General features: G+C 40.0%; 1 protein-coding gene across 1 annotated transcript in view; it reads left to right on the top strand.

Moving 5' to 3' along the window:
• Nucleotides 1-207: 207 nt before the first annotated feature.
• LOC308671287 (disintegrin and metalloproteinase domain-containing protein 32-like) overlaps nt 208-13,079 on the top strand; it is a gene marked incomplete at both ends in the record, with an annotated part of 31,228 nt that continues 18,356 nt past the window's right edge. The window contains 8 exons of the mRNA XM_081333393.1: nt 208-271; nt 2,034-2,119; nt 4,174-4,235; nt 5,316-5,394; nt 6,351-6,427; nt 8,030-8,219; nt 9,850-9,915; nt 12,091-12,162. Of these exons, the coding sequence (XP_081189519.1) occupies nt 208-271; nt 2,034-2,119; nt 4,174-4,235; nt 5,316-5,394; nt 6,351-6,427; nt 8,030-8,219; nt 9,850-9,915; nt 12,091-12,162 (696 nt within the window). The remainder of the gene's footprint in view (nt 272-2,033; nt 2,120-4,173; nt 4,236-5,315; nt 5,395-6,350; nt 6,428-8,029; nt 8,220-9,849; nt 9,916-12,090; nt 12,163-13,079) is intronic.

Here is a 13,079-nt window from a genome sequence, read left to right as displayed (position 1 = left end):
CGAGACGCGGCGCTCCGGAGCGTCCCCGCCAGACTCGCCAGGGAAGCCTGCCGTTTCCCCGGTGGGGCAGAAGCCCGTTTCGCCCCGAAGCGCCGCTTCCCGCCCGGCTCTCTTTCCCTCCCTCCCTCCTTCCCTCCCTGCCGCGGCTCTCCGCCAGTTCCAGGCGGGAGCGCCGACCGTTGAGACGGCGGCTGGCCCGGCAGCGCCATGGGGCGGGGGGCTGCGTCGCCGCTCCGCCTTCTCGGCTTGGCGAGCCTCCTGGCGAACCTGGGTGAGCAGAAGGCGGGAGCCCCCCCTTCCTCCTCCTCCGGGGCCAGCCGTACCCGAAGGCTCCCCCGAGGCCCCCCTTACCACCCCCCGCGACCCCCGGGCTCGCCCGCCTCCCCCCTGGCCTCCCCACTTGCCCTGATAGCCATAAGGGTCATAATTGCCGGAGGGGTCGTCATGATCACCACCACCCCCAAGCATACTGACTGCACTAGCTACAATTGGCCAAGGACCCAATTATTTATGAATATCTATAGTTATCTATTTATAATGATGTGTGTATATGTATATATGTACGTATGTGTATGTATATAATTATATATAAATAATACTTATAATACACACCTATCTATAATATAATTATATATTAATTAATTATATATAGTCACTATATATAACTGCTAAGTTTGTAAGCCGCCCTGAGTCTTCGGAGAAGGGCGGGATATAAATGGAATTAAAATAAATAAATAAATAATATATATGTATGTATGTATGTATGTATGTATGTAGATCTTTGGTCATTCGGGTTTTTTCCCACGTAGAATTGAAGGTAATTCTATGTGGGGAAAAACCCGAATGACCAAAGATCTACATACAAACACCCGCGAAAACTTCAGAAAACAAACAAATATATATATAGATAGATAGATAGATAGATAGATAGATAGATAGATAGATAGATAGATAGATAGATAGATATAGATATAGATATATAGATATATAGATATATAGATATATAGATATATATAGAGATAGAGATAGAGATTATCTCTATTTAGAATGAGGGCTCTTTTACAAGCACATGGCAACTGGCTCTTAAAAGTTGCAGTTTTGAGTATACCTGAATGATAGGCGGGATGTAACTCTAATTAGACAACCCCGTGACCCATTCAATATTTCAGAAATATTTCTTAGCAGATAGTGGCTTCAATAAAGCAGAGTGTCTAATGTACTGGAAATGTTACTTCAAAATTCAGGGAGATATTCCGAGAGAGATCTGCCTTGAAAAGTAGCCCATGTTGAACTGTATTGCACAGGAGTTGACCACAGGAAATGTTTTATGATATTTTGTATTATAGCATAAAATGCATAGCATAGATTCGTTTTAATGGGCTACACTTTCCAAAGCAAGTCATAATGGGGCTGTGTACTCACAATATGCTAACTTATGATTTACTTAAAACATGTTTTATTGAATAAATTACAATTTTCTGGGTTCACTAAATGAATCATAATTTACAAGTCTCCATGCAAGCCTACAAACAAGGAAAACACAGTTTTGGTTTACTGTTTTATTTGAATTGTTGGCATCTGTTTGAAGCCATAATGATGTCATAATGCAAATACATCATTATGGATACAGGTAATTTATTTTTACATACATGATGGGAATTGTGTAATTTATATATGGCACAGATACTTGATGCTGCTTGCATTTTTTATGGACACATGATAGGAACCTAGCCCAATTGTGGTGTCCGGCTAAGATTTTACAAAAAAAAACAGCACTTCAAAACGTCAATGAACCACGCGTGGCTGGGTTGATGCAAAACACTAAATGATAAATTTTCAGAAGCCACAATGGCTGGATTCACATTAGAAACTGCCAGATCCATACAAAATAAGTCACATTTTGGTAGAATGCAATGTGTGAACTGGTGTTTGGTTTTGTTTTTGAGAGGTGGGAATAATTTTTTAAAGAAAATTCTGGAAACCCATTGTCAAATTAAACGTTAATTGGCTTTCTCCCATTTTTTCTTTTGTAGAGTGTCAAACATTTTTGCATATCACTTATCCCCTGAAGATATCAGCCAACTCATCTGAAGATAGTATAGGTGGTGCTCCTGATGAGGTATTTGAGATTTTAAAATGGAAATGTTTGAATATTTAGAATGAACATTTATCTTAAAATTAGTTGATTTGAACTGAAGTGGATTTCATTCGAAAGGAAAAATAGATGGAGAACAACAAAAACAGATGGAGGTTTGAGCATGTTAGGGGGTCATAGATGAGGGGCAGAGAATGAAACATGTATGCTGCAATATACGTACTTGTGTCAGTCACATTTTAAAATCTGGAAGAGTGGCATTTATTTTTATTTATTTTTTTTAATTCCATTTATATCCCGCCCTTCTCCGAAGACTCAGGGCGGCTTACAAGCTTAGCAGTAGCCTTCATTCTATGTATATGCCTGCTTATTAGGGCTTTCACACACCCCCCCAAGCGGCATTATTACAAAGTCAGCTTAATTGCCCCCAACAATCTGGGTCCTCATTTTACCTACCTCGGAAGGATGGAAGGCTGAGTCAACCTTGAGCCTGGTGGGACTCGAACCTGCACTATTTGCAGGCAGCTGGTGTTACTTAAGGAGGCATTAGCCCACTGCTCCACCAAGGCTCTACAACCACTATTGCAGATTTGAAGAAAATGTATTCTTAAATACAGACATTTTGGTGTCAGCGTGGTTTGCTGTGAACTTTGCTGATAATAAGAAGTAAAACAGTCTTTATTATGTTCCTTGTTAAACTTTTCTCATTAAGTGTTGAATGAAAATAACATTATTCATGGTATAACATGGAACTGGATAGAATCCAAAGTTCTTTGCGCATTTGAATTCAGGTGTCAAAACGATTTTGTAGAATCCATCCAGTTGAAGATATTTTATGACCTTTCAATGGGTGAAGAACATTTCTTCTTAACTCTAAAAGCCTGTTTTGCAGGAGTGTCCAAGGTAGGGTCAAAAAAGTCAAGATGGCTGCTGAGACAGAGGGAACAAACTCCACTCTTGAAATACCCAATGCTCACAAACCATACTGTGTGGACATGCCTGCCGCTCTGAACAGTCTTACCAAAATGGAAACCCTGTGTTCTGGAGTTTCCATTTTGTTGAGGTGGAATTGTTCTTTTGCTTCTGCTCACAAATAAATTAGTCCCATATTCAGATCCAGATGGATAACAGTAAAAGCTGGCCCATTTGCTGTTTCAGTCTGTGATTTGCTAAAATAAAAGCACCGCTTGGCAAAATAAATAATTTGATTTGTTGTTGCAAAAAGCAACCTGTAGAGTTAACTTGTACTATACTAACTATGGTATCTGTACTCTATAAATGGAAGAATTCCGCTGGGGCTCTTGCAAATTTATTTTTGTCAATGTAGCTTAACCAGTCTATAAATCTGTAATGAGAAGATCACTAAATTGCATGGTAAAGAAACAGTGTTTTTTCACTTACTCACCTAAGACGTTAAAAACATCTCATTAGCAGTACACATGAAAGTACATTAGGTGTTAATGTCACTGACATGTTTAATGATATTTTTAAATATTGAATTGATTTTTTAAATAAATGTTTATTGCGTATTTCAATTTTGAATCCCTCTGGGTTAAAGCAGGGGTGTCCAACGTTGGCAACTTTAATATTTGTGAACTTCAACTCCCAGAATTTCCCAGCCAATATAAGAGAATTCTGGGAGCTGAAGTCCAAAAGTATTAAAGTTGCCAAGGTTAGACACCTTTAAAGCCTCTGAGCTGAACGCACGTTTGCCTTTTTTCAGATCTCCCCAATTTCTTTAAAACTACAGATCTTTCTTTCAGATTTTTCTCCTTTTTTGGTTTAATTGGCTATGTTTAAAATTTGCACTAAAGTGTGGTTTGTTTAATGCTGGCTGGGGAACTCTGGGAGTTGTAGTCCACACATCTTAAAGTTGCCAAGATTGAAAAACACTGATTTTAATCATTCCCTTTTCCCTAACCTTTTTCTGCCTTCACTTCTAGCATCAAATGCTTGTTTAAAATGGATCTATTCCATAATCGTTCCTTTGATCACATGCAAACAGAAGACAACTAAGTGGTTTATTTAACTGTTTCTAACAAATTGCTTTTTTGCTTTGCTTTGTTCTAAATGAGCAGAGTGTTCAGGCTTATACTCTCACCATAAATCAGAAGCTCTACACAATCCGCCTGAAACAACAGTGAGTTATTTTCTGTTTTCTGATCTTAGCCTTTTGTAAGCGTGAGTCAAATTCTTCACTGGCACACTTTTTAAAACATTTTTTTCATAAAGGCTGAGAAATGCTAGGTTAGAGTCTCTTGTTGAGTGTAAGGTATTTTGCTGATTGGATTCGCCTAGTGTTTAATATTTTATGTTCTATGTTTGAGGGTATATTTGTTATTTTGCTCTTGTCCTGTAAACCTAGAATCATTTGGAATTGGACATAAATAAGTTTTAAACCCTGATATTGGGAGGTGCCTATCAGAACCATTCCTCCCTCTTTACCTCTCCTGCTCCCCCACTCTATATCTTACATATTTCTATGTTATATTTCTTGTAGCTAGGTAACCTTTTAAGTCAATAGCAAAATACTGAGGAGACTAGATTCTAGAGACAATTCTAGACACAATGATAGAGGAAACATCCTAATGAGATTTACCGGAGAAGAGGTTGGGAACTTAACAAGGTATGAGGAGAATTCTAGATATGAAGATTCATATTATAGGTAGCCCTCGACTTACGACCCGGAAATTTCTGTTGCTAAGTGAGACATTTGTAAAGTGAGTTTTGCCCCACTTTACGACCTTTCCTGCCACAGTTTTTCAGTGAATCACCACAGGTGTTAAGTTAGGAACACGGTTGTTAAGTGAATCTGGTTTCCCTATTGATTTTGCTTGTCAGAAGGTAGCCCATAAAATTAAATTAATCCTTTAAAACATATATGTATGAATTGACAGGGAGCCAAGTGGGCCCTGTTGACGTTACACTGAAAAAAAGTGACTTAAGACTGGTCCTCGCACTTACGACCCCTCATTGCTTAGCAACAAAAATTCTGGGCCCAAGTTGGGGATTACTTGTACACAGGGCTTTTTTTCTCATAGAACACCCAGAACGGAGTTCCGGCATCTTTTTTGGATGGAACCGTGTAGGGTAGGCAAGGCGGGTTGTATGACGTGTGTGAGTTCTGCCCCCCCCCTTTTTTTTTTACAGAAAAAGCACTGCTTGTACATATCCATTTTGTGATATCAATTTGCCTTCTGTTTCATTGCGTTCATCACAGATCCTATTTGCCAAATGATTTTGTCATTTATACATATAACCGAGGAGGCTTTGTGCAACCCACCACCCCAGAAATTCAGGTAAAGATGTTTTATTGCATTTTGTCCTCATCTGATTCAAACTACAATTTAAATTACATTAAACCATTAAATACTCGGGTTTTTTTTTCTTCAAATCATGTATTCCAATGCAATAAATAACATTTTGTTAATAGCACAAAATTTAATATTATACAGCTGAGAGATAACTATAGGAATTCAGAGAAGAACGTCTGAAGGAGATCCTGATTTCCAGGCAAGCTTGTGTGCTACAAAGTGATCCTAGAATTAATTAATTATAAAATAACAGAATTGGAAGGGACTTTGGAGGTCTTCTAGTTCAATCCCCTGCTTAAGCAGAAGACCCTGTACTATTCTGAACAAAATGGCTGTCCAGTCTCTGCTTAAAAATCTTAAAAACTTCCAGAGGCAAGCCATTCTACTGGTTCTTCTCACTGCCAGGAAATTTCACCTTAATCCTAGGTTAATAATTTTCTACCATTTCTTCTTGTCCTTCCCTCTGGTGCTTTGGAGAATAATTCCCTCTTCTCTGCGACAGACCCTCAAATATTGGAAGACACCTATCATATTACTCCCAATCCTTCTCTTCATTAGCCTGGAATATATATACGCAGTTTCCACAACTGTTGATTGTATGCTTTAGCCTCCAGTCCCCTAATAATCTTGGTTGCTCTTCTCTGAACTTTCCAAATAGTTTAGGGCTTTTAAAACTAAAATTCACACCTTGAGATAGAAATAGTGGCTCAGAACCCCAGAAGATTGGTGAGAAATGGTCTTTCTGTCCAGTGAAGTCCTGTGGTTAATCACAAGTTCCAGATCAGCTGCCAAAGTCCAAAAGGCATATTAATTGTCCAAATAACTAGGGCCAAATTGTCCCTAGTTATTTGGTAAATAACTACAGGTAAACTACAGGTAAATCCTGTAGTTAATGAATGGTTATATTCATTAATTGATTCTTTAAAAATACACATCTTTAGAATGAATGCTTCTATCAAGGTCATATCCAAGGATTCCCCAATTCTGTGGCAATACTCAGCACCTGCTCTGGGCTCAGGTAAGAGATTTACTCTTGAAAATAGTTACAGGCTTAAAAATAAGTCCCCGTGCTTCTTCCCTGTGTAGCTCATAGTTGCTTCCAAAGTGGGGAAAATGGTCTGGGGTGCCAAATTAGCCACGGTCCCAATCCAATCTTTGATGCAAAAGTTTTTTTCCAGAAAGTAAACTATATTGGGAGTTCTAGGTAAAAAGTTCCAATTGCAATACGTAGTTCTAGCTTTACTTTCTGTCAACTGTCCCATTGGGTTAGACAGGAGAAGAAAAAAACAACAACACCTGGGACAATTTCTTTAGCAAGAATATATAACTTCAGTGAAGATTCCATATAGGTAGAGAAGTAGAGAAGCCAATTCTAATGATTTTACGTGGAAGCAGCATAGGAGAACTTTCCCTTTCCCCCCTGGACCTCCCATCTGCCATAGGGGGCTGGACTAGAAGACCTCTAAGGTCCCTTCCACCTCTGTTCTGATTCACTTGGACTCTCTTTGTTTTGAGAACGGTCTGTCTGCCTCGGACTTCCCCAGTTGGAGACCTTGGTGTTTGGGTCTGTCTCAGGCTGCTTCCAGTCAGCACACTTGCATTCCAAAGTTCCCTCCCAAACTTCCCTTACATTCCAATGCTTTTCCTCCCCTCCCCCCCATTACAGTTGTCTGGTTGCAAGCAGGGCTGCGTAGCGAGTCAACCATGACACTTTCTGTCAGCATCCAGCTTGAGAATCCAAATAAAACTCCAGGTTCATTCCATTTCCGAAAAGCTTACTGTTTATTGAATACACTGCATGGTTTTGTCGAAGCAAAACTAACTCTGAGGTTCCAACACCAATTCATGGACTTAAACAATAATCTTATCAGCCAAACCCCCAATGTCTTATGTAATCCATATCAACAAGTTTACTTTACTATGGGAACCGTCTGCTTCAAATCCACACCTGTTCTGGTGTCCTTGACAAGGCTTCAGGCTCTCACCGTCTTCAGCTGAATCGAAGAAGTTTTGTTTCTCCATCTAACCCTCTTGAAAGTAACACCTCCCCCCCTTTAACGTAAAGGCAAGTTGAAACGCAGAGGCACGTAGCTGCCAAAGTTTCATCCTTGACACTTTCTTTGATTAGAGATGGAAGTTCTGAAAGGAATGCAGCGTACAGGTAGTTCTCGACTTACAACCATTCGTTTAGTGACCACTCAAAGTTACAACAGCACTGAAAAAAACAACCTGACTGTTTTTCACGCTTATAACCATTGCAGCACCCCCATGCAGTATCACACAATCAAAATTTGGGCACTGGGATCATGCGCTCTCCATTTGTAATTTTCCCAGCTGGCTCTCAACAAGCAAAGTCAATAGGGGAAGCTAATGACTTTATGACTGTGTGATTCACTTAAGAATGGCAGTGACTTGCTTAACAATTGTGGTAGAAGATGCAAAAGGAGGCTCAACTCCCTGAACAAATGCCTCACTTAGAAGCAAAAATTTTGGGCTCAGTTGTGGTCATAAGTCGAGGACTACCTGTATTTCATGATGAATAAACTACAGGGAAGGAAGGCGGGCTTGGTTTGTAAATGCATAAGAAAAACTTGTTCTCTAACAATGTGGAAATTTTCAGGGGAGTGCTACAGTTTGAGAATGTCAGCTATGGCATTGAACACCTGGAATCTTCAACTACATTTGAGCACCTAATTTATGAACTAAACAGCAAAGACGGCCAAAGCCCAATTTGGACAGAAAATGTCACTCGTGTATACAACCAAACGAACACTGGACATGTATCTTATAAGCTGCTTTCAGATACCGTGGTTAGTACTGATCTCTCGCTTGGTCTCTCTTTTTTTTGGAATTTTTTTTATTAGTTTTTATAGGGTTAAAAAGGAAGGTAGGGAAATGGGGATTTGGGATAGGGTAGAGAGGAAAGGTTAAGGGTTGGGTTTCCCCCCAATATCATTCAATATTTGGCAAACAGCATGTTGTCTGGGTAAATATATAAATAAAGATAATGAGGCTAACAATAACACTGATAGATATCATAAATTATCAAAAACAATACTAAATTTTCAATGTATGATAACATTCTTAGTCAAATAAATTCAAAGTCGCTTGGGTCTCTTTTTAAAGCAGTGTTTAAAAGTGGTTATCATGTTTATGTACTAGGATTATCTCTTATCTACCTGCTGAAGTTGTCAAGGTAGTTTCAGCATAGGTGTGTGTCTACACAATAGGGCTCTGCAAAAAGGTCCATTACGAAAGCTACTGGTCGAAACGGAGTGTTTCTCCTTGAAAGGTTAAAGCAGCCGTGTCCTCCGGAAATCAATGCTCAGTTCCTTTGAAGGGTGAGATGTCTGTGGGAAGCAATGCATAACACCATGGACGTTTTGTGACCAGTGAAGTGAAACAACACAGACAGACAAGGAGGGACTTTTGAGCTTCCAAAGGATGTGGCTGCTTTAACACTTTGAGGAGAGATTTTTTGCTTGTGCCAAAACACTTTATAAAATGCCCGTTTTAAATTGCTGTAAGTTAAACAAAACCTCTTTTTTTTTTGCAAAATGGCAACATTGCCAAGAGCAATTCTTCCCTCACTGTTGTTTCCTGCAACTGGGATTTTGGAGGTGTGTGCAGTTCCAGCACTGAATCTTCAAGGTTAAGAAGATTGTCTGCTACATATTTATCCCATTCCTTTTAGAACCAACTTAGCTCTCTCACAACCTCTAGTGGCAATGAGTTCCACAATTTAATCATGTGCTTGGTGTGCTGGATATGTTTGCCACCGTGAGTTATATGCAAAAAAAGTGGAATAGAAATAAATAAATAAAAGGAATAAAATTCCTGTGAAGAATTGTGGGCAGTAAAGTGAGTGGAATGCAATATTTTCCCCCCAAAATACTTTATTGATTATAGTGTGACTGTGTGTGTGTGTATTTGTATGTACAGGTAATCCTCAACTTACAACAGTTCATTTAGTGACCATTCAAAGTTACAAGGGCACTGAAAAAAGTGACTTATGACCCTTTTCACACTTATACCAGTTGCAGCATCCCCCTGGTCACATGATCAAAATTCAGACGCTTGGCAACTGACTCGTATTTATGACAGTTGCCGTGCCCTGGGGTCATGTGGCCATCTTTTGTGACCTTCTGACAACCAAGGTCAGGGCGAAGCCAGATTCACTTCAACAACCGTGTCACTGACTTAACCACTGCAGTGATTCACTTAACAGCTGCGGCAAGAAAGGTCATAAAATGGGGCAAAGCTCACGTAACAAATGTCTCCCTTAGCAACATACATTTTGGGCTCAATTGTGGTCGTAAGTTGAGGACTATCCGTACGGGTAAGGATAATACATTTTTGCCTACTGCTAGCATTGCGCAACACCAGCCGGTGAAATGCAGAAGCATTGCTAAAAAGGAATTTTATTTTGTCCCTCCTCAGCCGCTGTCAGATACCACGAAAACTCACAGGTACATAGAGGTCTATGCTGTGGTGGACAAGATTTTGGTAAGTCTCTTACCCGTCCGAAATATTCTGCCTCAGGAATTCTAGGAAGGATGTTTCCTGCAACATGGATGGTGCGGAGCAGAGGGCAGACCTTTAGGCTACATGCCCTCCTTATGTGACTTTGGGCTGAGACAGGACAATGGAAAAAAAAGGGCAATGGCGGCATGGGCATTTTGGTTGCTGTGGAAGGAGGGAGATCAAAGGGGAGAATGGAAACGGGTTTTGGGGAAGCAAACGTGAAAGAGCCTTGGTGGAGCAGTGGGCTAATGCCTCCTTAAGTAACACCAGCTGCCTGCAATTAGTGCAGGTTCGCATCCCACCAGGCTCAAGGTTGACTCAGCCTTCCATCCTTCCCAGGTAGGTAAAATGAGGACCCAGATTGTTGGGGGCAATTAAGCTGACTTTGTAATAATGCCGCTTGGGGTGTGTGTGAAAGCCCTAATAAGCAGGCATATACATAGAATGAAGGCTACTGCTAAGCTTGTAAGCCGCCCTGAGTCTTCGGAGAAGGGCGGGATATAAATGGGATTAAAATAAAAAAAACTAGCCTAAAGTCCTATCCACAAACTCAGGGTTGCAGTTTAAGGAAGTGGTCTCCTTCCCAGAGGCTCCCTGCTTCCATTCCTGCCCTGAAAAAAAATTCCAAATATGGGGGTGAAGGCCGCTTCTCCCCTCTTCTGACATTCTCTAACAGACTTCCAAAAACAGCTTGCGGCCCTGAAGACCTCAATCATCTCCCAGCTTCAGTGCAGAAGGCACCGTAGTTAAATTTAGATGAGTTTCAGCTCCTGCTTACTTAGGACAGTCATTGTCCACGGAGTGGGACAACTCACCGCGGCCCACTTGCTGTGGGACAATTCCAACAGTTCAGTTTAATTATTTAAAACAATTTTTTAAAAAAAAAATACTTTATTTTTTTGTCATTCACCTTGTATTATGTCCCTCCCGGGGGCATCTCTCTTTAATGATTCTTTTCCACCATTTCTTCAGTATTGGCGTAACCCTTTTCTCACGGCGAACTGTCCCGCAGCAAGTTGGCTGTGGAGAGTTGTCCTAAATCAACATCGTAAGGGGAGGGCGAGGAAGACATGAAATAGTGGCTAAGGCACCAGGTTAGAAGCAGATTGTGAGTTCAAGTCCCACTTTACCTGTGAAAGCCAGCTGGGTGACTTTAGGCCAGTGACTCACTCTCAGCCCGTGCGGTTGTTGTGGGAAAATCAGACGAGAACGGTATGTTGGATATGATGGTGGCCTTGAGCTATTTGTAAAATATGTAAAGGCGGGATATAAATTAAACAAATAAATAGATTGATAGGCAGTCCTATACGGTCCGAGCAACCTAGAAAAAGCCTGAAAGGACAAATGGGTGAGTCTAACATGAATTGGCATTTTAAGCAGGCAAGATCCCTCTCTTCAGTTCTGATTTTACAGCTGCTGTGCTGAATAGAAAACATTTTCCTAAACATCTGTAGTTCTAATGAAGTTCAGGCAGGAGGGATTGTCAAAACATTGGGACTGTATAGTTATTTAATTGCAAGTTTTTTTTTAAAAAAATAACTGTACATAAAGAAACAACTAAATACAAAATAACGCAAGAACAAACCAGAAATGAAAATAAAGAAGTGAAAAACAGAAGGATACAATTAATAACAAAACAATAACAGAAAAAAAGAGAAAATTCTAAAGCATTCGGGCAAATCATCTATCCTAGCAAGTATTAAACTTTACATTAAAATTTCAAATTTGAAAAAAAAATTCTGATCTTGTAAAGTATCAGGAAATCTGTGCCAAAGGAAAACATATCATTAATCATATTTTCATTAGTGGGAAAAATGCCTTTTCAAAAATAGCTAAGTTACACACATCCTGATTTGAATCCTTGATGACCAGACTAATAATGTAGTCCTTGTCCAGTTTCTCAAAATCATTCTCTTAGTATCCCCATCCTTCATGACTTAGTACCATTGGTGGTATTAATTTATTTGATTTGTAGTTGATGTTGTTGTGTCTAAACTCAGAGTGGACATTAACTGAAGCGTGTAATTGGGACGAATTAGTATCTCATCTCTGAACTAAGCCCCCTTTTGCTTTGAGTGCAGGTTTTGCATGTAGTAAGGGCATGTAATAATTGTCTTTTTGAAATTGCTAACTGTGTATCACCTCCTTGTTTTCTAGTTCAACTATTTGGGTGGAAATCCTGAATATGTAACGTCAAACATTGTACAGATTATCGGCTTTGTTAATAGTGTAAGTTACGTTCTGGTTTTCTCTCAAATTAACTTCTGGTCTGGCTGCATTTTATTCTTAATCCTGGGAGTTTTGATGTAGAACTGTTCACATTGCCAAAATAATTGCAAGTGTTAAATGCTAGATATATGTATTCTCTCTCTCTCTCTCTCTCTCTCTCTCTCTCTCTCTATATATATATATATATATATATATATATATATATATATATATATATGTATGTATGTATGTATGTATGTATGTATGTATGTATGTATGTATATGTATATGTATATATATGTTTTCTGAGGTTTTCGTGGGTGTTTGTATGTAGATCTTTGGTCATTCGGGTTTTTCCCCCCACGTAGAATTGGAGGTATCAGGGCAACGTTTTGACGTTATATGTTGATCGAAGGGACACGGTGGCTCAGTGGGTTAGGACGCTGAGCTTGTCGATCAGATGGTTGGCAGTTTGGCGGGTCGAATCCTGAGTGCCATGTAACAGAGTGAGCGCCTGTTACCCGTCCCAGCTCCTGCCAACCTAGCAGTTCGAAAGCACGTAAAAATGCAAGTAGAAAAATAGGGACCACTCCGGTGGGAAGGTAACAGTGTTCCATGCGCCTTTGGCGTCTAGTCATGCCGGCCACATGACCACGGAGACGTCCTCGGACAAGCGCTGGCTCTTCGGCTTTGAAACGGAGATGAGCACCGGCCCCTAGAGTCGGAAATGACTAGCACGCATGTGCGGGGGAACCTTTACCTTTTTATACACACACACACACACACACACACACACACACACACACACACACACTAAAACATGCATCCTCCCTTTAACAGTGCAGATTTATATTATATTCTGAATACAGTAGTCCTCGACTTATAATAGTTCATTTAGTGACTCTTTGACATTACAACGCCATTGAAAAAAGTGACTT

The sequence above is a fragment of the Vipera berus genome (assembly GCF_964194415.1).
Source record: "Vipera berus genome assembly, chromosome: 8".
NCBI lineage: Eukaryota > Metazoa > Chordata > Lepidosauria > Squamata > Viperidae > Vipera > Vipera berus.
The sequence above is the reverse complement of the archived record's forward strand: the minus strand, read 5'-3'. Positions and strand labels throughout refer to the sequence as shown.